The sequence below is a fragment of the Amblyomma maculatum genome, chromosome 9 (genome assembly GCF_055883805.1).
Source record: "Amblyomma maculatum isolate TAMU_Amacu chromosome 9, ASM5588380v1, whole genome shotgun sequence".
NCBI classification, from domain to species: Eukaryota; Metazoa; Arthropoda; class Arachnida; order Ixodida; family Ixodidae; genus Amblyomma; species Amblyomma maculatum.
This window is the reverse complement of record NC_139352.1, coordinates 72,769,478-72,795,983: the sequence shown is the minus strand read 5'-3', so window position 1 is coordinate 72,795,983 and position 26,506 is coordinate 72,769,478. Positions and strand designations below refer to the sequence as shown.

The window sequence follows — 26,506 nt, the reverse complement described above, 5'->3', positions numbered from 1 at the left end:
TGCGCATCTCTTGGCATCTCTGAGCCCTCTACCCGTGTTAGTTCACAACCTGCGTTGGACTGAAAAGTCAGTCCACTTCTTTCCCTTCTCTGTTTTGTTTTTATCGTGGCTCGACCGTCTTGCTTTTGTAGCAGTTGCTACAGGGTCTTCGTCAGAATTTGGGATCCCGGCCGCGACCCGTGAGGTGAGGAGCAGTCTTCGCGGTCGTTATCGTCAATCCAGGGGTGAAACGCCGAGGCTTCATAGTTCCGGTGCGACGTATTGCCATTTACGTAGGCTGGCCGGCTGATGATGAGCTCAACCGAATCACCCGCGGATGCCATGAGAGGGACGGTCAGGCAGCAGTCGAAGTCGTGGGTCTTGGTTTCATTCACCTGTAAGGACGGTCAGTGTATTGTGAGACATCTTCAGTTAGTGCATCCGCAATACTTCCAATTTCGCATGCTGCTCAAGAGGAAAAAAAAAAAAAAAGGCACACGTCAAAGCATTGACCTAGATTTTGACTTGCGATGTCTTTTCAGTCAGTCTAAGTGTAAGAAATAATTAGTGTTAAAATAACTAAAAATCTAAAAAAAATGTTGCATTCCCTGACCACAAACTCACATTTCTCATGGAAAAGGAAAGCAGTGCGAGCTTGATTCTGCCTAGACGCCGGAATGGGCACCACTTCAGGATAGCTCAGAGAGACAGTGAAAGTGTACGATGGTTGAGTTGTTTACGCTCAAAAAATAAATTAAGGCTTGGAGATGAAAGGGGCGGGTTATTTGGAGCCTTGCTCTAGAAGGCAGCTGACATTCTTCCCAAGTTCATGCAGGTTAAGTAGTTAAGCCGATTTTAGTTTGAAAATGAGTCTGGTGGTAAAGCAGACTCTTGAAGCTGGCACGTGCTATGGGAACCAAAGGCTGAAATTTTGGGAGCCGGTGGGTCATATCACACAGCCCACGGGCCGCCACACGCTGCATGTTTGAGACCCCCAGTGCTTGAGACCATGGCTGTTGCAACATACCTGCAGGATTCTGTCGAATGGTTTGAGTATCCCGCTCATGTCAGCAGGTCCTCCTGGCCGTATGCGGTTGACGTACACGCCCTTTTCGTACAGCCCATCAGAGACGCTGAAGCCAAAGTCCTCGTAGACCTTGTCCTTAAAAAGCGTGACCCTGTGCACTTCGATGGGGATGGGTGCCGTCATGCGGCCACCGTAGTTTGGATAAGGCGTCACAGACCCGTCGTCACGCCGTCGTCCATCGTGCTGCACTTCGTATGGTGACAGAGTGAACGGCACTTGCTCGTGATCGACCGCTTGGAACTCGCACTCGGTTGACGTGTCGTCGGATTGGAGTCGAGACTGAAATCCGTACAGGTCGTCGTACTGCAGGTTCTCTGGATTTGGCAAGTGCATCTCGGGGTTCGGCAGGGGCGCGATGGAAGGCAGGCTGCCCATGATGCTTCGCTCTATCTGCCGGAGCAGCTTTGACTGTCCGCACGTCTCGAGGTCTTCGAGAACCTTGGACCAGTCCGCGGAACCGCTGTCCGATGCGGCCGAATGACTGCTCGCTGGGATGAAGGTCTGAGGGTTTGATGCACTCGATCCAGGAATGGCGGTGAGGTTTGGCGGTGGCCGGTGGCCCCACACGTCTCTTTCCCAAGACTTCAGTTCGGCGGATACACTTGGGCATGACTGCTGAGGAGATGAAGGCTGTGCTGCAGTTGTTGGAACATCTGCATTTTTGAAACGAGGCGGGGGGTTTGCTTAAGGAAGTGTCATTGTGAGTGTATTTGTTTTGGAAATTGACAAACAAGTCTAAAATGGGCACGGCATGGATAATATAGGAAACGAAGTGCAGTTTGAATATCTTCAAGGAAGTGACCAGAAACATAATTAAATGACTTTCATCAGGACTGAAATTTCATGTCACTCAATAAAGAAAGTGCTGCTGTTGTGGCTATAAATTTTTTCTCCTCAGTTTGTGAGTGAAACATAACTAAGCATGATTAGTCAAGTGTGAAAAAGAGCTCACGGCTTTGTGGCTGTATCTTCTGCATGAAGGCATATACATTTCAGCTGGATATAATCCTTTGAAAGAAATCGCACATAGAAATTTGCATCTGTTTTCAGACTACCTTTTGTATAGCAAAGCAATGCTCTTAACACTTGAGATCTTCTCAGTGGACTAGGGACATTTTATGTAAGGTTCGACACTACTCATCGACCAAGAGATGGGAAGAGCTCTCGTAGTCAAATTACCAAAGTTTCTGAGGCAGTTCCAAAAGAGTATTTTCAAAGAGGTGTTAAAAGGCTTTTACTGCTCTCTGTAGATTGAAATCTCTGAACATCTCGAGCAAAGGTTTAGAGGGGCTGAAAGAAGAGTAGAAAAGGGGTCTCCTAATTTTTCTTGGAGCAGTGTAGCATGCCACACTCTACCGTATACACGATTTTACAAAGGGGTGAAGGGCACTGGGCTGTTCTCGTAGCACAGGAAAACGATCTGGTTTACCGCATACCACATGGCCTGTGGAATGCAGTATGTGGGACAAACTGCCAGGTGCATTAACAAAAGGTTCGGGGAACATGACTACAAGTGCGGTCTAATTAACCACCCGCTTTCTGAAAGGAGTTCGTTCATAGCACATGCAAAAAACGGAGCTGAGAGAGAGATAATGGAAGCCTTCACGATTAGATGTACCGGAGCTGAGAAATGTATTAGCAATGTCTCCTTGTCTCTCTCAGATAAAGAAGTGACATTCATTTGAGGTATCCAATGACGTGGGGTATCACGTCGTCACTGAATGCGTTTCCACTATTCGTTGGTGCTTTGGTTCCTGGGGCACGGGCTCGCCCTATCTGTGGTTATCATCCTTCGCTTTCGTCGGTTTTCGCACATCCTTCTAAGCCCGTGGCATGTCATTCTTTGTGTAGATGTGAAAAACTGTTGTAATAAACAGTTGTCAGTTCATATTTTGTTCATGTTTTGTTAAGGGGGTCATGCCATGGTCATCCACTATTTTTCAGTCTTGTAGTCTGGCAGATAATTCTTGATCTTATTACTTTATATATCTCTCGAAATTTGAGCACCCTAGACACATTCTTTATTTCGAAATAAGTGACTGAAGTTGAGACCGCGAAGCTTCCCCTATCGACAGGAATTGCCATGTTGAAATGCTTGGTGACGTCGGAGACCGACAATGGCCACCGCATCGTCTGCTGCTGTGCGCCGATAAGCTGCTGATACGTTACAGTGCTTGCTCAAAGACCAGCATGACTCCCAATGAGTGTAGTAAGCATGTTTATAAAAAGAGAATATAGACTGTGGTAGCGCGATTTAGTTCTTGCCCAGACATCTACCTTCGGCGCGACCGCCATCATCGTCCGATGGCAGCACTGCCCCCACCACCATGCTAGCCATGCCTTCTTCAAGCCGTCCATGCAAGCGATAAGGCGAGTCCCTTGTGCCAGTGTCAGAAAAGCATGCTAAAATTGGTTTTTCTCGTAGTAGTAATAAGCCCTGGAAAAATGAATTTCAAAAATGAATGCTTCTTAGAAATGCTGAGCCATACAGTGAGAGTTTTTGCTCACAGCCTTGTAGCAGCTTTTGCGGCCGGTGCGATGCCCGTGTTCTTCTACGCTAGCTCCGCTGCTAAGGCATCGCCGAAAATAATAATTTCTTTTACTACAAAATAGTGCTGTTGAGCGTAAGGAATTCTTATGATCGACTGACCCATTTACTATAACATCTCACTGATCAGTTAAATGCCATCCACTAACTGTGGCCTCGATGCTAAGTAATCTAGGCCTAGCGACGATTGGGGAGAAGCAGATGGCCAGAGCGCCGTCGTCCGCTGCGCTTGCAGGCAGCATTGTTGCTGTAAGCTTGCGACATCTAGTGCTGTAAACCTCATGAGCTTTTCGTTTACTTTCATGATGCGGTTGGAACCAGGCTTGGGCCTGATAACGTGCCCTGTAAACGATGCTGCTAAGACGGTATGAGGTATTGGATGCCTCATTGTGGCGCGCTGCACCCTATACACTGCACTGCTGCTCTGTCAAACGGCACTTGAAGATTGTACTGAAGTGCCGTCAAACGGCACTCTATACACTGCACATTTTAGGTCTTGCTTTTGAGACATGTTTCAGTGTACAATGTGTACTTTGTTCGAGCGGCCAGCTCGTGCTCCTTTCGTACTCGGGCGCCGATGTGCACCTGAATCCCACCACAGATGCCACAATTTCCTGGCAAAGCTTCGGTATGCACTAACAGAGATCAAAAAGCTCAGTTTGCGGTAACCGCGGTTAGCGGCATGACTGCTAGCTGTTTGGTCCGTCACAATGGCTTACCATGGCTTTGCATAACCGCGGTTAACGCTACTCGTGCACAGAACATGCAGCAGACAACACGGCAGCGGTTTATGTCGTCGCCGGCTGTGTCATTTGCCAGATCAGTTAGCTGTTTACGAAAAAACGATGATACTAGTTTTAAAAACATCTGCAGACCCGATGGAGCTGAACCTTCGAGGTTTAGTTGCTTGGCGCACCAGGAACAAGATGCATAAACAGTGTATATTCGAAAATTGGTGTCATGACCCCTTAAGAGTTCAGCGCATCAAACAACAGTTTGATAGGAGCTTCCTCCGATACCTGATTCCCGACGAGCAGTATCTGGTGTTGAAGGCATGACCTTGGCCATTGTGGAAGCCCCACCATTGGCGGCAGCAGCGGCCGCCGCGGCAGCCTCGAGTCCGCCATAGCTGTCCCATGACTCGACCGCACTGTCGACGCTGGGGATAGGGGTGGCGTACAGGTTCAGGAAGCTGCTGGGCTCGGGCTGAAACGTGGGACGAGGCTCTGTTGTGGGCACCGGTGGTGTGGCCACTAGACTCCTGCGAAGAGCTGGGCTCACCTCTTTGGGCCGGTCGATCCGGTCTAGGCCTGAAAATAGTACACGTCATTGGACATGATGCTGGATGCGCACACTTCTGACAATTCCTGACATCAAATTGCACAACCTCGATGCAAGAAATTAACCCGTCTTTATGCAGTGTATTATACTATGGCATAGATTTTATTAGGGTATACTGCTGGGCTAATTGGTGGTGGTTATCAAACATTATGGTATCGCAGCGCTTTCAGACAAGGACAAAGGACTAGGGACACACACAACGGCGCAGTTGTGTGTGTCCCTAGTCCTTTGTCCTTGTCTGAAAGCGCTGCGATACCATAATAAATTTTAGATTGTTGGTTCTTTACTTCTTGCAATTCTTCTGAAGCCTTAGCTAGATTACTGTTGACCGATCTCACTTTCCATCCTTTACGGTAAGAGGGAACGCTGCTTCAAAGCTTTGTTTGCATTGCTTTCCAACAAAGGCCTTAAACACAAGCTTCTGTACCTTGATTTCTTGGGGACTTGGATATTTTGAGTGTGACGACGTCTCCGGAGTTTTGTAGCAGGAGGATAGCCTCGCTTAAAGGCTTTCCACGAAGGCTTTGTCCATTGATGGCAAGGATTCGGTCACCCACGTGCAGTGCTCCCGTCCTGGGGGCGAAATTAATGGAAGTATAGTTAGTAAGGACTGGGGATTAGATCGTCCAGAGCGTGATTTTCATTTCTTGCTCTGTCATATGTGTCGGTAGCATATTTCTGTTACTTATGCAGACATCGGCTGTAGAGGTAATATAAACTTCCTCTTCTTTTACCGCCGTGCTCAGAGTTTGCATGAAGAGCAAACGAGATTGCCCATTTCTGCACTTGACATGTTGTTTTACTTGTTAGAATTATTTCAGTTATGTGTTTTTGAAAAGTAAGTCTGTTCAAAGGGAACTTTGATGCTCCCTGGAATATGTAAGTATTAGCAAATTAAGAGGGGCCCTCATGAGCTATAATTTCAATCTACAGTCAGATGCTGTATCCTTTACTCTGAAATTACCTTTTTGACTTTTTGTGTCATTGTTTTGTCATATGGGTAGCTCCTTCCTAGCCAGTCTTATTGTGAGCTAGTGTGAATTTCATTTTTCTTGTCCCTGTTTGTCGGTCATCACCAGTCTTGGTCAGTTACATAAGCAAATAGAACTTGGGCATCTATTTTGCTATGTGGGTGAACAAAGGTCAGAGAGGGGTCGTGGCATAAACCTGCGCTACTCACATCAATATGCAGGGCTGCATATAGTTACAGTGTGACAGGAGTTCTGTTCACCTCTCTGCAAGGCCTCCCTCAGTCAGTCCTGATATGATGATGGGGTCGAAGGGTTCTTCCGTTCCAGAGATGGTAATTCCCAATGGTCCGCCATGTCTGGCCAACTCCACAGTGAAGATGACGGCTCCCGTTGCGTCTGGTTCCTCTGCGCACAGGTTTTCCCATGGTTCATGCAGAATTGTTCTGATGGTAACTGTTCGGGCTTCGTTCAACACAGCTGTTAAGCTTTACAGGTACTGTAGCAAAAAATTTACCGTACATTATATACATTACGGAATGTGTTACAGATTCATGCACTTCTGCTTCCTCTGCTGCGTTTTGCTCTTCTCTTTGCAATATGCAGTGTAGCTGGCTAAATATTGATCTTGCCGGCCGACTTCTCTGCTCGCTGAGACAGTAAACTCATCTATCTGCTTTCACAAAGGCAGAAATCCATCTTGTTGCAGTTTCTGAGGATGAATATACAATGAAAGCTTGTTAATTCGAACTTCGTGGGACTGAAGGAAGTTTGAATTATCTGAAGTTTAAAATATCTAATTGCCTCCCTGAAAACTGACAAGAACCACTCGCATTATTGTAAATTTTATTTGGCGAGACACTGGGCAATGGTCGCCTGCTTTTTTAAACAAGACCAGCTCGACAGTGTCTGTGTTTCGCATTTCTGTCAATGCTTTACTGTCAGAAGCGTCAAAGTGGAACTTCTCGAAAATAGTAAGCCTCCACACCTAGCATCTGTCACGGTGTGACATGGTAGCTGCGGGGCCATTTTTCAAGCAGCTTGCATTGCGTGTGAGGAAACTTCACCACACAATGCGCTGAACGGCACTTGAACCGTGCAGCAGGAAGCGTGGAAAGCGCATAGTGCTGCCAATATGCATCCGAAGCGCCGCAGAGCTGCAGTCGATTGGCTGGCCGATGCGCAGCCATCATCACTATTGCCATCACCGCAGACCGGCACAAACTGCACGAAACTCACAAAAGCGAAACTGAGACTAAGTAATCAGCCTATTCTTGGAGACCAGGCCGTCCGTCTTTCGTCACGATTGCCGTTGCACGCAGGTCAGAGGTGTGTAGTCCACTCTGCCATGCAGTTCAGGTTTGAGGAATGCTATTTCGATGATCGCCTAATGTGCCGATTGTACCTGGATGTGGGTTAACTGGTGCAAGACCTGCAGCGACTGTCTGATGCTGTACCCTTACATGGGCATTGGCTGGAACCGCAACGACACTAAGGCTTATCTGAATTTAAGAGGGTTGAATTAGCAAGTTTTTCATCGTAAGTCTTGTAACCACTGCCATGGCCGCCACCCCCTACCCTTCAGCACCTCCAGCCACTCATGGTGCCAGTTTGGCTTTACCTATTATTCCATGGTTTCACCTGATTGTGGAGGCGCATAGCCTCATAACTATGCTGACCTGTCATAGGGTCATTTCCTTGGCCATGTGCCGAGCTCTGGGCCACCCAGATGCGGTGGCACTTAATTCAAAGTATCCATGAAGGATCTGACTTTTGTTTGACTGAATCAGCAAGGCTATGGAGCTTGGCCAGACCAAGTAGTGCAGTTCGAATTATCAGAAAGTTTTATGTATTATTGAGGTTCAAATTAGCGAGCTTTCTGGAGGTGGTAGCTGGGATTCTTCCCCAACTGCGTCTGAAATGAAGCTTTTTTCAGCCAGGTCGTGGTCGCAAAGGAACAACAACTGACCGCAAAAGGCTTCGTCCTTGCGTATCCGCAACTTGACGACTTCCTCGGAAGCTTGCAGAATCTGTGCGGCATCTTCAATGGTGCAGTTGTCCATGCGGACTGAATCAATGGCGAGGAGGTGGTCGCCAGGCTGGAGGGTGCCTGTGCGGTGTGCTACACTGCCGTGCTTTATGTCTGAGATCAGTAGGGGCTCGCCGGGTCGCCTGTTCTTGGGCGCTGTTAAAGAGAATCGGCAGAATTTGTTTCAGTTCAATTTGGCTCGCTTTATTTCTACACGTGTACAAAAGTCTGGCAAATTCTGGTGAAAGCTTTTAACACCAACTTGTCTAGGTGATTCGCTTAAAAGCCTTCGAGAAATTCCAGGCAGTTACCCATAGTGTATTCAGTCGATACTATTCGTTCATGACATGCGCAGAAATCGTCATCTTTACTGTGTGTTTTGATCTGGATAACACCAAACAATTGAAAGGAGTGCTTACAATTGCGTGCCGGGCAATAAAAAGAATGCAAGCTGGCTTACATGTGATGGTGATTCCGAGGCCAGGGCCCTTTTTAGCCAACTTGACGGTAAAAGTGCCGCTGCTTGGTATGACGGACTCTGCGACATCAAACTCGATGTCAAGGACTACTCGAGGTCGGGACTGCTGGATGAGCTGGGTGACCTCCTCGACCGAGAGGCCCTCGGTCGACTGCCCATTCACAGTGAGGACTCGGTCTCCGATTTGGACAACTCCAGTCCTAGGACAAGAAACAATCTGTCACTGTTGTTGCGCTTGCTTCTGTGAGAAGGGCGTGAAAATGCAATGAAAATGCAAATTGTTTTCATTCCTTTTCACAGAAGGAAACAAATTATGACAAACTTGGAGTAGCTGCTTTCTCCTACTTACACATCAAAAAATGTTGGCTCCACAAATCTACTTTTGCATGAATATTCCTTTCCTCTTCAGACCCCCTTACAGGAAAGTAAGTTCATAAATAAACCTAAAGCTCTCCGCAAAGCAGCCTAGCAATTCTGGTGTTAACACCGCACTGGCATGTGATGGAGCAGTGCCGAATTTACTTTGATATACTACTGCATGCATCTGCACATTTGCGAACAATTTTATTGGCTTTGGACATCGAGGAATCGTCAAACTTAACTAAACTTAATCATGTCAAGATCATCTTAATAAATCTCAGTTTTGCACATTTCTGCAGTGAAGGACCATTAGTGATGCAATTTTTTATTTTGTATTAAAGTTTTATTTGACGTTTTCTGTGCTTGGGTGTTTCCAGTGGCAATGTGTGGTATGTATGTGGGTCTTAACATTCCAAAGCCGCAGATGGTGGTTATGAGACATTGTAGTGGAAGGTTTTATTAATTCGGATTTCTTCGATCATCTCGCAAAAAATGGATGTTTGTGTACTGTGCTTCCATCTAAATGTAGGCGCTAGGCCTGGGAGTACAGGTTCAGCAGTCACCCAGGTGGCACAAATCATTGTCCTAATATTGGTACTGTGTTGTCAGTGCATTGGGCCTATGTTGGGCCGGACATTGCTGACATAGCGGCAATATTGGTACCCTGTTGGGAAGTCACTGGCCCTACATTGGGCCGGTCATTGCCAGCACAATGCCAATGTTGGACCAGTAGTTTGTGCTGCCTGGGCAAGCACTGTAGTTGCTAAGTTAGTATAGTGTGCTGATAATTGTACGAGTGCTGTGTGTTCGGTTGTAACCGCATGCATGAAAGCAGCTGCGCTTGCCTCTCGGCTGGTCCCCTGGGATCGATGCTGCTGATTGTCGGCACGGGGGGCAGTGGATCGGATGCGTAAGGGGTGGGTCCTTGCAGGGCGAAGCCAAAGCCTTTGTGATCAGCATAGATGGTGACCTGGGTAGTCTCGGTGTGGCTCAGCTGGCTCAGTCCAAACAGGCAGGGGGGGACACCATACACGGATGAAATGGACGCTGCAGGCAGGATGTGTTTGAACAAGAGGCCAGCTACAGAGAGCCGCAGTTGAACAGAGAAGAGAGAGAGAGAGGGAACATGTGCCACTTGTCAAAATGACAACATAGAATCTGACTGAGTTGTCAAAAAATCGTAGGTTTCTTTTTTTTTTTTTTTTTATGCCACTAGCTGTATGAGGGAAAGTGGGCTGGTTACTCGATGTTTAGCATTGGATTAAGAGGTTGCAGGGTCGTGGGGACGTAATTTACCTGTGAGCTACCATCGTCGCTTACCCGACTGACCCTTTGATCGAGTGCCATTGGTTGTCAGTCAGTTGCTCATTAGGCATATAGACAGGCAGCCCAAAGCATTAGTATCTGAAGTTTCTTTTCTTTTTTTTTTTTTTCAAATTTGGATTTTAGTGGGTGCAGCAGTGGACTCTAAAGTGGCCTGTAATGAATAATTTGTGGGTGCACCTACGGATGCACTCTTGTTTTTGTCAATATCATCTTATGTACATTCCAAGTGCAGTGGAGTAGTTTGCTCCAAGCATCATTCAAAGCATCCGGTTGGCCATCCTTTCAGCAAGGCTGTCAACTGGGCGAGTTGGTATTGGTTCATAATAGAAACCAGCCAAAAGACAATCGTTTTGTGTGCATCTTGTTCTATTTATCGTTTTTTGGCTGGTTTCTATTATGAACCACCCTTTACTGAACAGCAAATACTTGTACGTACAATTGCCTTTGTAAGCAGGAGCTATGCGGTCACACTGCTGTCCTTATGGCACTTGGGGGAGAAAGGCTTTATGATTATCTTAGAGGCAATATACAGCTATGGCTCACTGAATGCGACACATATACTTTGGCAAATTTGGCAGCGTTTTTAAGGAGACGTGCACAGCAACATTTTGTCACTTAAAAAAACAAACTTTGCAAAAAACACTTAAGACTACTTACGTGTAAGAATGTGAACAGCGTTTGTTACTTTACATTATGTTACTTCATAAAGTTCTGAGTGATGCTACATCGCATAATGCCTGTTAGTCATGGCTATTACTGTGAGTCACAACTATGCACAATTTTTGTACAAACTCTGCACCTTACATTAAGTTACTGAGTAAAATGTTGAACTATGCTACAACCTAACAATCGGGCCATGTTCCTTGCCAACTTGAAAGGTTGCATGCAAACAGCTAATCTTGTCCACGGCACCGCACTCTCTTTTCTGAAACGCTGAACTGTCACTGAGAGAGTGTCCATGTTGCCGTTCACTTCACTGAACATCACTTTTTTTGAAAGCCACTTTAACTGCCTCCACATTCCGTTATTCCTTGCTAATGAGGCATTTTATACTCTCATAGGTCGAACGAAAGAGCGCACGCAAAGATAAATGGGCGTGGGACAGAAAAAAAAAAAATGCCAGCAACTGCAGGATGTCGATACGGTTTTGGCTATTCGTTCACAACCAGGCTCGTCACTTGTTGCCAGACTGTGCCTCAAATTCTGCTAAATACCGCAATATAAGGCAAGGGGCGACTTTAGCTTGCTTTATTTTTTAGAAAAAAATCTCGACCTATATTTTGGTTTATACGGTACCACTCGCCAAAGTTTGTGCTATGGACAGCGGTTGTTTATTACATGTGGCACAATCTGTGTGCATATGCTGTACCGTTTGAAGAGCTGGACAGGTATTCTGGTAGCTGTTTTCTGCTGGGCTTGCTTCTTCTCGATGAAGATGGGGTCGACGGCACTTGTGGGGGTGCCGGAGGGAGTGGTGGCAGCGGGCACGAGCGTCCCTGTGCCGTGGCTGCTGACCGGTTTGAGTGCGCTCCCATGGACGACAGGGTGTCGTAGCTGGAGGCATAGCCCTGACCTGCGGCCGCTCCACCTCGAATTTTAAAGAACCGGAAGCAGCGGAACATCTAGTTTTGCGCTTTGAAAAGCTTCAGCTCAATGTCTAGTAATAGAAGAGCATGGAGTCGGCGCACAGAAAGAGTGTTCAGGCTTCAAAAAATCTGCATTGCCTTTTGCATTGCAGGTACGGTTTAAATTAAGATGAGTTTCTTCTTTTTTTTTGCATTATGTCTACGTGTTTTCTTTTTCTGACTTTTGCTGAATTCAGGACATCCCACAACCTCATTATTTTTCTGTAATGCCTACGTGCTGCTTAAATCTATAACACCTCTAGGTACGCATTCTGTTCTACCTCCAGAAAAGAGCAGAAAATTGGCATGTGTAGATTTCAAACTCGCACTCTCAAACTCTCACGAAGATAATGTGATTGGCTTAAAAACATGAAGAATTCACCATGTTATTGGTGTCTCCAGAGGCTAACGTACACATGCAACATGTAGATACAGGCAGTTTCCATGGTGCCTTGGGGCAAGAAGAGTGCAGATTGCTCTGCTTATCAGTAGGGTAAATGTGATAGCGCTCACATCAGTACGATTTGAGTGGAAAGATTGTGGGTGAAACTTGTCATACAGGATGAACTATTTGCTGCTGAAAATCTGCTGCACGTGGTGCGTAGGAGAACACACCAGCAGCGAAAAGGCCATTTACCGTTGAGTACTCAACTGCAGCATTCTATCTTAGCTTAATTTCTTCAAAAGCTGTAACGGCGCTTAACGGCGCAGGGCATTTTTTTTACTTGCATTAATGTAATCCTAAAAAGGGTTGCAGAAAGTTTTGTTGAGGGAAGATGTAATTTTTTTGCTCATGTGACAAATCACTAAAACGGTGGTATGGCAACACGTGGCATTGCATTTGGTGGCAAATGAGGTGACAGCACTGCTGTAGGCCATTTTAGAACTTGTTGTTATGGCATTACCAAATAAAACACTGAATTATTTCTGTTTGGTTGTTCACTCTTGCAGAGCTTTATGCAAAAAAAGTGCAACCACTTGAATCCTGTAGCAATGCACCCACTTGTACAGTGCTGTGATCAGACTCACTCGAAAGCAGGCTGCAACTGGCGACACCACTGGGAACATGCGGAGACCCCCACCCACTACACTGTCTATTCTACCTCTTCTTTAGCCTAAAAGGAAGAGCCGTTAGCACATTCACATATGGCAGGAGCTCTGACGCTGGGGATGCGGTGCACTTTACAGATGTCTCCCTCTCGTCTCCCCTCAACCTGAAAACATGCAAATTGCCCAGTCAATAGATTCACAAGCCACAGTGCCACGTGACGTGACGTGGCTGTCCTAGTTGACAGTCAGTTGCGCCAATCTTGTTACTTTTTCCTGGAACAGGGCACACCTAGTGCGTTCAACGTTGAAGAATTGACAGCTTCTTTAAATGCAGTTAGGGTCAGAACTCGGGCTCTTCTCCATAGCCTTGTACCATAGAAATCATTTTCAGAGTTTGCCAAGTAAATAAGTTCTAGTTAATAATTAGTTGAATGCAGCAAATAATGCTGACAGTTCGGATAAGCTACTCTTCACATTGGGTAGTCTTTTCCTTTTTCTCTCTTGGTCGCACTTAGTCAAGTAATCTGTGCATCTCCACATAGCTAATGAATTATGAATTGTTTCTAATTTTAGTGATGTACGCTGGCTACTGTAATGTATTCATATGCACGCACTGTGCACAGTTGTTTATATTCCACTGTCACGCCTCCTCCCCAGTGTTGCATCAGGTTTTTCCCAGCATCTTCTTAAAATAGTGACTTTGTTAAAAAAACATTGTTGCATTAAGATCAAGATGTGTGAGCTAGATGCATCAAATAATTCGCATATTATATATCTATTTCAACTGGCATGCAAGAATGGCACTGAGATTAAGTTATTTCACATATTATATCACTCGAGACTTTTGACAGGTATACACACATATTTCACTTGTAGATGATAAAGCAACATTGAAGTACTGTCGATTAGTGGCTTTACATTAGTTCCTGTCGGTTCCACTCACTTCTCTTGGACTGTGCACTGGGGCATTTCCTCAGCGCCATTTGGCTGATGGGAAGAATCTCCAGTCTGATAATGTCTCCGACTGCCATTTTCAGGAGCTGCATTGCCTCGGCTGCAGTCATCTGGTCCACACGTGTCCCATCTATGGCCAGGAGCTGGTCACCAACGTGGAGGGCCCCACACCTGACATTTGGACCACTTGTCAGAAGCAACATCGCTGCTATAATGTCACATTTTCATCATTGCCTTACCTGTACATAGCACTCCCCACTGAAATTTTTACTTGTTGGCCTTTACGCTCGTATTGTTTGAAAGCTGGTTTATTAAAATGCATTATGTAATTTTTGGACAAGCCTTGATGTGCATTTCTTGTGGAATCTAGTTCAACATGCGGAAAAGACGGGTTTGCATTCGTGCTGGAAAAAAATTCACTTATATTTATCCACTGGTGCCTTGAATGACCTCAGCTCAATTCTCGCAGCTGCATGTATTGAACAGTTTTTTATAGTGGCCACCTTATTTTCGTTTTATATTGCACAGTGTATCATTTCACTTCAGCCAATTTAACTAAATTCTTAGTTTATCTGAAAGCAAATCCAGAACGTACTTTGATTTCATGCTATAATATGTTACAACATGCTATAACAGTATTGTCAACATCAGTAGCTTGATTTCGTTTAAATATTTCAGGATAACTGGAATGTTTTGTTTACATTTCTGGGTTTTCAGAAGTTCATCAGTACGAAACCTGTAGTAATTTTGACAGTCTTCCTTCAATTGAGTGAGGTAATTGTTGTTTCCGAATTGCGTGATGTGTGGCCAGAAATATCTTGGTATACCATGCTTCATGCATTACCCATCTTCAGCACAGAATCTCGGTTGGTTTTCACACACCTGCAATTTTGTACCATGACATCGGCCATTTTGTTCTTTTCTTTTATTGCCCCAATTTGAAGGACTGGGTGTTACCTTTCAGCAATGCTTGCTTGCTTAATGCTGTCAAAGACAATGGCCCCTTCCCCGTGTGGAACTTGGGTCAGTGTGGCTCCAAGCTGTGCTCCTGGTGTTTTGTCGATTTCCACCAGCAGGGGTCCCGACGCATTACGTACAGCATCTGCGTGTGCAGAGGAAAGTACAAGCTCATTGCATTGTGTATTATCTGGCACTGTTGGTTGATAAATGGCTACGGTTTTGAGCAAAATGAACAGTTTTTCATTTCTTATGATTAAAGTGAGAGGTAATTTTAAAGTTAACAAAAGTGTACGAATATTACAGTGCCACCTTGCTAGTGCCCCTCAACTGTTGCCATGACGGCACAAAAAATTTAAACAGCTTTATCAAGTTCATGCCTCAGAAAAATTTGTTTTGGTCCTTGAATGATGACTGCTACTTTCTTTGTTACAACGCTAACTCTGTCTTAAGCCCGAACTGCATGGAGTGCTTTTCGCGAGTGAAAAACGCGACACGCGGCGAACGGCTGCGTTGCCGTCGACGCGCTAGCACCCGCACGAGAAAAGTGGAGCGCGCCACGTTTTCCGGGTTACGTTGTTTGTATAGTTTCGGTCGCATACGTCCCACAAGATGCGATACTTTTCCACTTCGGTGATTAGGGCCTTGTTAAAGGTTGTTTTGTTCGTTTTGGCTGAACACTGTGTGAACGCACGTGGCTCCTTGGACGTGCGCACCAGCTTTGCCAACGAAACAACAAAGTTCCGCCGGAAAGGTTCTGCCGAGATGCGCGGAGAGCAGAGCCATCTGTTGGCAAACCAGAATGACTACACACTGATTGGTGGACACTGGCCGTGACATCAGTGGATGCGCCGCGCGAGGCGTTTTTTTCTACTTTGCGTAGAACTACGCAGCGGCACGATTTTGTGGTGGGCACGCGACAGAATGACGCGCGTGTCCCACCATCTGCGCGGCAATCGCGCCCTAAATCGTGCCATGCGGTTCCAGCTTTAGGGATTCCCCTGAATGAAAATGTGTAGCCTGTATTCACTTGCAAGCTCTGGTTCAACTGCATAAAGAGAGTCAATGTTATAAGGGTGCAAAGCATACTAGGACATTAGCGAAGTATCGTAGAGTATTTCAGTGTAAGTTAAGCAGGAAATGGGTACTCTCTTCTATTGGCTTATTTTCTATTGGTTACATTATTCTATTGGATGGTTATTTGGTACCTACCCATGACTGAGACGTCATACTCTATAGTGAGCAGAGCCTGCTTCTCAACCTGCTTCAGGACAGCCATTGCTTCATTGAGCGAAGCATTGTTGAGGTTGATGTTGTCGACCGCCAGCAGGCGATCTCCCGCTTTGATTGTGCCCTCTCTGGAAGAGAGATTTCCAAAGGGTGTTCAGAGCGAGTGTGCTTGCACCTTTTCTGCTTTCAATTTCGTGCTATGTCTGTAGAAGGTTGGTGCTTTGATGAAGGTCATTGGGACAAAAATTTCAGCTCCCTGAATTAGCCTTATTTGCTATTGCTGTGAAAGCATCATAACGTGCTGTTATGTAACATTGGTGTCATAATTATGTTTTTCAATTGCATCAAAATAGTGGGTACTTTCTGGAGTCACTAGGTTGCACATATTTTAAAAATAAGTATGATTAGCTGGCACCTTTTTCATGTGCAATGATAGATGCATGCATTTGTGCACATTTATATCAGCTGTATACGAACAAGCTAATTGAACTTCTCTCCTTGGCTTACTCATTTAAATTAGGTGCCATGGCTGTGGCAGAAAGACAACTTGGTGGTCGCAAAAATTGTGCCACTTTGTATCATTTTATTCTTTTTCTTGCCTTTGAGTGCATTGCATCTGAGAGTTGTGTAGTTGCCAGTGTCGTTTTCAAGAGCACGCTGATATTTTTCCACTTACGAAAGCAGCCTAAAGCTCCAGATGGCTTAAAAATATTTTTCTTAAAACTATCCTTGGCATGTGAAAAGTAGCATGCCAAGCTTATTGGCTGTTGCAATCACAAGTTGTGTGTGGCATGAGCACACTTCGTAAATGCGTCTAATTGTTCCCATCTCCCAGATGCTCAGGCAAGTTTGAGTTCGTCATATCTGGTTCAAAAAATGTTTGGTATTCCATAACCACTTCCTACCTGTCGGCAGGAGCTCCTGGCCGCACATGAGTGATTGTCAGGGGACGGCATTTGAGTTTCTCCGGGCAGGTGCCTCCTCGGATGAGGAAGCCAAAGCTTCCGTTCTCCTTCTCAAGCTTGACTTGGATGACTTTGGGGCAGACACACATGGACATTTCTGCAGCTGTTCGGGGGTACACAGGATTTCAGGGAAAGCATGTGCCTGTATAAGTTGACACGAGCTATAGGTAGTTTGCTAGAGAGTATCAGGGATACTGATGTTTGAACATGCAAACAGGTGTTAGTTTGAACTTTGCTGCTTTCACATATGACGGGAATGCTTATTTCAGTGAGGTCGCATGGTGCTTGGCAGTCTATGCAGTCATTGATACAATAACTTTTTAGGTTCATGGTATCTTGCAATCAAATGCTTGGATTAATCTTGGTATCTAAGCTGTCAGCAAATTGCACCTTACTAAACTTGGTAGCCTCTCGATTTCAGTTCTCTACAAATGCTGTTGATTGTTGCTCTCAGGTTCATAACAGTCGAGCTAGCCCCTATAACGGCCGCCGTTATAACTTAATTAGAAAATAATGGGGCTAGCGTCAAAATATGTATTCGGGCAACTGCGCTGCGTTTTTTTATGAACCTTAGCCGAACCGCTCCACTAGAGTGAACGAAGAGCCGCTGTAAACTCCCGCGAATCGAAAAAATTTACGTGGGACTTTGGCGACTAAAGTAGTGAAAGGTGATAGCCTTGAGAAGTCTCATCTTTTCTAGCGTTCCTGCCATCAGCAATCCCACACTTAAACGCGCGCCTAGGAACGCCACGCGACGGAAGCGATGGCGTACCATCCAAACGCATACTTGTCGCACAGTGTGTGTGACAGATACTGCGCCTTTCCTCCAGAAGTCTCATGTTGTCTAGCGTTCCTGCCACACTTGTACGCGCGCCAAGGAACGCCAGGCTACAGCCGCCTCAAAAGCGGGACACACCTTGTCCACGACAGTACAAGCCATTAAAGGGTTTCGCCCTAAAACTCGTAGTTTGCGCAAGCAGCATGGAGACCAACCGAAGAGCATCCCCTAGCAATGCCACCTAGACAAGACTAGCCTAGGCGGCTCTGCCCCTACGGCCTCTCAAGCTACCCCATCCCTTCTCCCTGGGAAGCGTGGCGAACACTACCCCCCCCCCCCCCCCTTCCCCAATTCGAACATCGTTAGGCCTAGCGGCGACTAGGGCAGCCAGGGAGTAGTACAGTTCGTCGCCTGGCGCATCCGCGGGTGGCGCCGTGCTAGTTGTCGAAAGCCCCGTACTGAAGTGCTATTACGAATACGAATGATAGCTGCGACAGAAGCGATTTTTTTTTTTTTTTTTTTTTTTTCACATAGCCACTTTGCTGCTGTCTGGTGCGATAGCTTGCAGCGTCTGCTACTTAATTGTGCTCCTGAGATGTCATTTTAAATTCGAACATTATTATTCCGAGCAACGACTGGCAGCCAGGGAGCAGAGCAGACCGCGGATGGCGCCTTGTCGAAAGCCTCGTGCTTGAGCAAGGCATGCTGGCAATCCTGACAACACTGCTGTTTTATTGTTGGATTCATGCATCGTAGTAAAAATCTGAGGGTCTCTTAGATGTCTCTTAAGAGGAGAACGGCGAAAGTCTACCCTTCTCTCCTATCATTTGCCTCGCCATTAAACATTTTTGCACCTTTCCAGTAAGTTGCGGTCATTCAAGTTGACGTTTAGCATCTTGTTCGTTTCGTAGTCATGCCTCATTGCAGCTAGGCATTTTACTCATTTCCAATCAGTTGCGGTCATTTCAAGTCGTCGTTTCACATATTCGTCGTTTCGTAGTCATGAGTCATGCCACTCATAGGTAAGCATTTTACTCAATCACAACCAGTTGCGGTGATTACAAGTCGTTTGACATTGGTCGTTTCGTAGTCATGCTTAGTCACTACCACTCATAACTAAGCTTCATTACTCATTTTCAATCAATTGCGATCATTACAAGTCGTTTGACATACTGATCGTATCGTAGTCATTAGCATGCCTAAGTCATTACCACTCATCGGCATTTTTACTCATTTCAAATCCGTTGCGGTCATTACAAGTCATTAATTAATATTGTTAGCTATATCGGTTTCTATATATAACCTTTATACATATCACCATCAAACGTTTTCATCTTTAATCTCCCTCTACACACGTCCGCTATTTGCGAGACACACATCGGCGCAGATTTGCCGTTGTCAGATAGGAAGGGAACTTGGCACCCGAAAGTGCCGTGTTCCAGGTCACGTCCTTGATGTCACTGTAATTGACTGATTTAACTATTTAGTATCTAATACATCTTGGCGTCACCCTAATTGACTGACTTATTTACTATTTAGTATTCGATACATTCAAATGTGGCGCCAAGCCATTGGCTAATCGAGACCATTTTCGCCTTTACGTTTATATTTTTTTGCCTCTAACTGATACCTAATTAATTTACTGGCCTAATCGTTTTTTCGGACACAACGTTACGTTACCCTCTATCGATTGACACCACTCATTAACCTCTACCACTTCTCAATTACTCAACTGTTGCGGACACGAATTTGCGGACGCGGTCTGCTGACAGAAATCTGTGAATATTCAGCAGGCCCGTGAGGCGACGGCGAGACAACACATCGACGTCCCCATGTGGGAGACCTAAGGCCCCGTCGGCGAAAGCTCTGCAGGACTATAAGTTGTTACCAACCAACCAAAGCGAAGTAATGCTTTCGCATTAATAATTGGTTCACAGGAAAGAAAAGGCACATTAATTACCTGTCACACTTGTTCTGTGGCACGTGTGGCACGCAGCCTCCAGGCCACCGCACGGTCCCGCTGAACTCAAACGTTCATGTTCCTACGGCTCATGACGTCGGCAGCAGGGGAGTAACACTGTCTCAACTACAGGGCTCTGTTTTGAAGCGAACACTACACCAGGATAGCCGAAGATCATTTCGCGGTGCCCAGCCAATAAGGAGTTAATTCTGTTTCCGTATCAGTCCGGAATACGGAAACAGTTGTGCTCGCCTGCAATTATTCCAGATTAATCTCGGCTCATCCGCGATAGAAAGAAAGTAATGAAGGCGCATTTCTTGATACCGAGCATGAACAAGCAAAGAGTGAAATATCGGTATGTTCGGTATAGTCACAGTGATAAGACCGTATGTATGCTGGCGGCCGGCTGTTGATAGTTCGCGGCAATATGAAGTAACTAGGAGAGTTTTTAATAAATAGTTATTCATAGCTCATGGCCTTGCCCTCTGTTCAAGTACTTTGAGCTGCGTTCAGCTTTCCGGAAGCAGTTTTTTTTTTTTTCTTTTCGTAGCGCCACTCACCTGTGCTCGGAATCTCATACTCAACGTCGAGCACGACCTTGTCGCCGGCATTTTTGAGCAAGTTGACAATCTCGTCATGCTTGAGCTTGCTGGTCCGGATTCCGTTCACAGCTACAATGTGGTCGCCAATAGCCAGGGCGTCGCACCTGCCAACGCCAAAAGAAGACAATGAAATGCTTCACGAAACGTTTGTGTACGCGACTGAATTAACTCCATTTCAATGGCGTTGATTGCGAGTCCTGCAGAAGCGACATGTGAGCACCGCATAATCCCTGAATGAAAGCCAACAAGAAAGCGCGTGTAACACATGCCGTATACGCAGCATTCAGAAAATACATTTGGCGCCAATAATGGCGAGTGTTACAGCACGACAAACTAAACATTTTAGCTTGCGAGTGCCTACATCCCAGTTATACACCGAAGTTTAGTAGAAGCGGGTAACCTTGTCAGGCTTAGGAAAAGCGAAATGGACTGATTCGACGAGTGCCCTCGATTTTGCAGTTGCCGTGCCTTCGTGGCGTGTTGCATTTGCCACTTTTGAGTAGTCCTCGTGAACAAAGTCACTTGTTTGTAAGCCCCGCTATTTTGGTGCAGTAGTAAGACGCCCGACTAGTCTACTAGTGTACCCTGGTTCGAATCCGACTGCCGGCGGCTGCGCTTCGATGGAAGCGCGAAACAGAGGACATTGGTGTGCTGTGCGATGTCAGTGCACTTTAAACCCCACGTGGTCGAAATTTTCGGAGCCCTTTACAGCGGCGTCCCCCATAGCCTCAGTCGCTTTGGGATGTTAAATCCCGTGAACCAAACCCTATCAGTAAATGCTATACTATATTAGCAACCCTGAAACCCTAATGTATATAAGCCTAACCTGACATGGATATACTATTAAAATGAACACCTCATGTCGCCACTGCGCATGCGCGTATATATATGGTACCGATGCGGCAACTGCGCCCTCCACTAACGGGTGTCTGGCATCGTCATGGAGATTGGCGCATGCGTACTGACGGCTGGTGGTAAGCGTAGATGCGAGGGTAGGTAGGCACTATACTCAATGTATCCACTGTTTCCTTTTGAATTCCCGCTGAATACCGCATGCGGTAGAATTGCGGACAATTTTGTTTAGCTAAAGACAGCAGTTAGCATAAATTGATGAATGAAAACTGATTTTTCATATGCGTGCCTTTAATGACGCATGCGGAACCTTGTGATGTTCAAGCTTCGAAAACATGGGTCGGAAAGCTTAGAACCTTCGTTACTGGCAGAAATTTGTTATTGCTGTTGAGATTGTAGGAAGAAGGAAATGCTAATGCATGGGCCTGCCAACTGGCTGTAGTCGAGCCAGTTCGCAACGTGACTTCCTTGCTGAGCGCTATACACTGTTTCGGCCTGGGAAGAACGTTGATATTCCAGGACGTGCCCCCGCAACGTTCTATAGTGGATTGATTCGGAGTTGAGGCGGTTTCCACTGGTCGCTCTGGAGCAGGTTTCCTTGCTCCAGGATAACGAGTTCGAATTCCATTGGTCGACCAAGGCAGGTCGCGCGTGTTTTTCTGGTCGTTTGGAGCAACTCGGAGCGCCGACCAGAGTCGGATCTCGCCGGAAGTTCTAATCAGCGATCTGTTCAACTCCGGAAAGTGGCGGGATTTTTGTTTTGTGCTGTTTTTAGTGGTTTCGGAAATATTGGCAGAAGACACGTTTTTTTTTTTTTTTTTTTTTTTTTTAACGCGCTTATATCGAAGTGCGTATATAACAGCGTCAAAAGCGTGCGAAAGCATGTTTAAAGTGCCGTGCCCCTGCCATTATGTTTCAATTCGCAACACATTTTGGCGCTAGGATGTGCTCGGCATGTTCCGTTGGTCGACCAAGGCTAATTCGCTTTATATCGCTCTGCTATGATTCTGGCGCCCGCTTCTATCGACTATACTCGACCAATGGAAATCACCATTAACCTCTTCAGAATGCATGCGCTGGTCGAACAGTGAACCAGCTGAGCTCCGTTTCTTACCTGTGCGCTATGCTGCCAGGTCGAAGAGATTCTACTTTGGGACGGGTACCCTTGTCGATGCCGCCTGCGGTGAATTCAAAGACCGCTGGTGTCAGTCTTTTAGTTACGTTGAGTTTTTATGGCGCAAAAAACATCTAGGGCTATTATGCGCCAAACACAAGATTAGAATTTATTATCTGCGAAATGTTTTGACAGGTTGTTTAAAACGCTGGCATCTTTCGTTAACTTAAAGATCTGTAGTCAACCAGTGCTTTCACTTAAAATCATCATGGGGTGCAAAGAATGTGCTCATTGTAAAATAATGCAAAATATTTCTCTCTTAGTTCTTGAAGTTGTGTACACGAAATTAAGATGTGGTTCACTATGAATTCAGCTCACAGAGTGGCCTATCTTGTGTTGCCAGCAGAAAGTTGTGTGTAAGGTGGGTGTGCCCTATATGACACCAGCAAAGACCGCTGGTGTTGTTCACAAATTTATGCAGAATCGCAATGTATTGTAAATCATCATGCGCGCTTGAGTTTCCAAGTCCTCTTTTTTGCACTGACCGGAAATGATGAGGCCCAGGGTAGATCCTTCCCTCTTGACTAGTTCCACGGTCGAGGTCCCGCGCTTGTCCTCTGCAAAGCAATAATGGCCGAGTAGTTCGTGATACCTGTGGTGCGTGCCATTTTACACGGCGACTTACATACAAACTAAGCTAGCACGTGTCTTCTCTACTCCAAGTCATCACTGCTACCTTTCTCTGGATTTTGCCAGTTCTGTGCGACGATCCCTTCCTTCTGAAGTAATTTCGAAACCGACTTCAACCCTTCTTCCCGCCAGAGTGGCGCATCTTACATGCCGAGTATGATCAGTTTAGAAATAGCGCATCGCAATGAAGCGTTGACACGAACCAGCCTCGATGTATGTGTATGCGCACCATGCGGCAGCTGGCGCGAAGCGCAAACTTCCATCACCGTTGAAGTCAGCATGAACCATAAAAACTGATTGATTTATAGGAAAGGAAAGGCGCGGCAACTGTCTCGCTTGTTTTCTGTGGACACCTCAACCGTGCCGTAAGGGAAGGGAGGAAGGTGGGAGTGGAAGTGGAAAGAGGAGTGTGGAGGGCTGCAGAGTAATTTCGACCATCTGGGGATCTTTAGCGTGCGCTGACGTCGCACAGCACACGGACGCCTCTTTGTTTCGCCTCCATCGAAACGCAGCCACCGAGATCGGGTTTGAAAGGTACTCCGGCACAGTAGTCGGGCGTCTTACCACTGCACCACCCCGGTGGGGCGCATGCAGCCCACGCCGGGGTGGCGCGGGGGTTACGGCGCTCAACTACTGTGCCCAAGGACGCGGGATCGAATCCCGGCCTCGGCGGCCGCTTTTCGATGGAGGCGAAAAGCTAGACGTCTGTGTGCCGTGTGATGTCAGGGCACGTTAAAGAACTCCAGGTGGTCGAAATTTCCGGAGTCCTCCACTACGGGATCTCTCATAGCCTGAGTCCCTTTGGGACGTTAAACCCCAAAACCAAACCAAACCAAATCTTTCTGGTGCTCCTCAGAGGCACAATAGTCGCGCATTCAACGAATTAAGACTGTTATATGTGCTTTCCTGCTGTGACCAATCATTTCTTTCGCGTAGACAATGAAAGAGCTGTCAAAATGATTACAAGAAAGCAGTTTGTCATTCAATGTTCAACATAATTTTAAGCATTTACACTAGCCTCAAAGCTTGTCATATATGGGCCAAATTAAGGGCAATATTATGGCAAAATATAATATGCAGGTTTGTTCAAGCTTTACATTGTGTACCCTTTCGGAAGGCACGGGAGCCATGCATTCACAGCATATCTGTTCACTGACGGGAAAGTGTTGATGACAGCTGCTGCACCCACGTACCGTTGATGAAGCTGAGCCTCTTGGTGAGCGTGAGCGAGACGTCCTCCAGGGCTTCGGTGCGACGTCGGTAGGCCACGTCCTCACCTGCACATTGGACACCAGGTGGAGAGAGAGAAAGCAACGGTTAAGCGCGAGAGTCTGCACAGCTCGTTTGACATCCGCGCAGAGACAATAGAGAGATTTAGCACACCGTGATCCGCGATCCGCTACCGCGACTCGCCACCGCGCTTTCCATTGCGCATGCCCAGATCACTTTGATGCCGATAGATGGCGCCACATACTTGATGTCGGCACATTGACCTGCCGCATCGGAACCAATCAGCTTGTGCGCCCCGCCCACGAGCGGTATAGAGTCACGGTGGCGGATCGCGGATCACGGTATGCTAAATCTCTCTAATACAGTACAGTTCGTGCGGCATCAGCTGGCAAAACAAGTTCAAGAATCAACATCTTTTGAAGTAGCCCCTCGGGGGGCTAGAAAGAAGTTCCCCTTCCTGGAGATAACTTATAAATAAGGTTATCCGGCGTATCCAGTGCAGCAGGAAAAATGGCATCCGAGTTTCGCGACGCCGCATAGCGGAAGCCATAAATCAGCAGTCGCGCCCAAGCACCGTAACATCATTTACTACGTCACGTGCAGCCACGACCTGATTGATTGATTAAAATTTTAATTTCCACCAATTTAGGAGGCCCCCTACTCCCCGCTCCTGGCACGCAGGTCTGAGGTACGGGAGCTGGAACCTCCGCGACTAAGGACTGGTGAATATACATTGGTTATTCGCGGCCTTAGCCGCCAGGCGGACGGCTTTTTGCTGGTCAGCGGGGACGTCGCTTCGCAGCAGGGTTACTCAGGATTCTCTACTTTTAATATTGTCCCTAGCGCCCGGAGACTTAAGGCATTCCCAAAGTATATAGACCACAAAGGGACGTGACTTCATACCACAACGTGATACAGAACAGTCTGCGTATCGTACGTACGGGCCAAAACTTCCACGTTCGCTCGACGAGAAGGAGTATATATAGGGGAGCGCACCTGAAGTTTGCTCCCACTACACCAGCGCCGCCTCCTCCTCTGGCGGTCAGTTCTGAACGACTGGTCGGGGACGTCGCCGGGGGAGCGCATTGAACCATAATTGAACCACCCACGTGCCGACTGGTACGCGCGCTGCTCGCGCCGTTGGCACCCTCTCCTTCATTGTATGCACGCGCCGTCTCACTCGCAGGTGCACAAAAGAGATGTTGCTGGTCGCTGCGAGTCTGGCCCGCATTCCAAGGCGTTCAGAGAGGGAAAAAAAGGTTATTGTGTTCAGGGGTGCGGAATGGCCCCTCTTGGTTCTTTTTATTAAAATCACACAGCAGCACCATGTTTGCAGTGCCACAGAATGCTAGCCGTGCAAGTGCATTTGCCACTGCTTGTAAACTGCTGCTTTGGAGAACATAGCCATGAATGCTAAAAAAATGTTCGCGATGAAACTTCCTTGTCGCACATTTTACGAGTACAGAGAAAGAGGAGACGCGCCCATAATTTTTTGCCATGAACGGCCTCTAACTAGACCAGACTTCTATCCAATTAAAAAAGTATGGCATTATTTATTGCAGAAACGTTTACCACACTTTTGCACGGAATTGTAGCATTTAGTTAAGCATTTCTCCATTATTGTTATTTACTTACGAATGTTCATGCGGCCGAATGCAGTTTCGAAAAAAGAATTTTGAAGTCAAAACATTTGTCATCCACATCAGTGAGCATTCGCTTATGATCGATGGCTTTGCAGATAGGTTGTCTTGAGGGTACGCGTGCGCTGTAATAGCATGAAATAAATAAGCAGCCGCTTTTCTCTATGGTACTTATTAATCAAGCTTACGACATTTTTCTTTTAACCATAAGCGAGCAGTTGGTAGGCATATTGGGTGAACGGTCTCGTCTTTCTCTTCAGCCTCGCATATCGCCTTCAGGACTCTTAATCTGCGTTAAAATAACGGTAATTTTCAATGTTATTAGCACAAAAAAATATCAAAATTCAATCTATTAAGTCAGCGAAGTTTCGTGCACCACACTGAGCCACCAAATAAAATTTTGCATTGTGAAGATGACTATGTAAAAAATAGATTTACTTTCCACGTTGTAAACTGTTTTGCCACTTAATTACTTGCGGCACTAAAAGCGCCGTTAACGTATTGGCGTTTTCGTCAATTTGCCTCACGGAGGGAACATTATCCACAAGTTTTTTTTTTTCGCGTTTGCGCTGAACGATTTTCCTAATTCTCTGAAGAATGCCCATGCGTAAGCGTTCAAGCATCAAGGAGAAAGCAGGCGACTGCACAACAGATCTGCAGCAGCCCAGCACGTGCAGAACTGACCCCTTTCAAGAGCCACTCGCGCAGCTGTTCAATGGGAGGGGGAACCGGCCTTTCCGGTC

The 26,506-nt window shown here is 46.4% G+C and overlaps 2 protein-coding genes across 4 annotated transcripts in view; one reads left to right on the top strand and one right to left on the bottom strand.

Annotated features, from left to right (window-relative positions):
* The window catches only part of Mcm2 (DNA replication licensing factor Mcm2), a 40,331-nt gene extending 26,105 nt beyond the window's left edge, over positions 1–14,226 (top strand). For all 3 annotated transcript variants that reach the window (XM_084579042.1, XM_084579044.1, XM_084579043.1), the window contains exon 19: positions 13,829–14,226. The gene's annotated coding sequence lies outside the window, so the exon portion shown is untranslated. The remainder of the gene's footprint in view (positions 1–13,828) is intronic.
* Positions 138–25,768, bottom strand: Grip (Glutamate receptor interacting protein). Its single transcript, XM_084580188.1, has 19 exons — positions 25,759–25,768; positions 24,087–24,170; positions 22,749–22,820; positions 22,204–22,267; positions 20,196–20,341; positions 16,838–17,000; positions 15,915–16,060; positions 14,703–14,847; positions 13,735–13,916; positions 11,486–11,704; positions 9,636–9,870; positions 8,413–8,630; positions 7,893–8,108; positions 6,187–6,331; positions 5,371–5,528; positions 4,896–4,924; positions 4,634–4,820; positions 1,007–1,719; positions 138–374 (listed from the first exon to the last, which is right to left on the bottom strand). The coding sequence occupies exons 1-19, from the start codon at positions 25,766–25,768 to the stop codon at positions 138–140; spliced, it is 3,369 nt and encodes a 1,122-aa protein (XP_084436314.1).
* Between the last annotated feature and the right edge of the window lie 738 nt (positions 25,769–26,506).

Bases quoted from the DNA above. Each gene is read 5' to 3' on its own strand.
- Grip (XM_084580188.1), bottom strand. The intron at 22,821-24,086 runs GTACGTGGGTGC...ATTGCTTTGCAG, and splicing joins GAGGCTCAGCTTCATCAACG to AGGACAAGCGCGGGACCTCG. The intron at 17,001-20,195 runs GTGAGTGGCGCT...ACCCCCGAACAG, and splicing joins GTATGAGATTCCGAGCACAG to CTGCAGAAATGTCCATGTGT.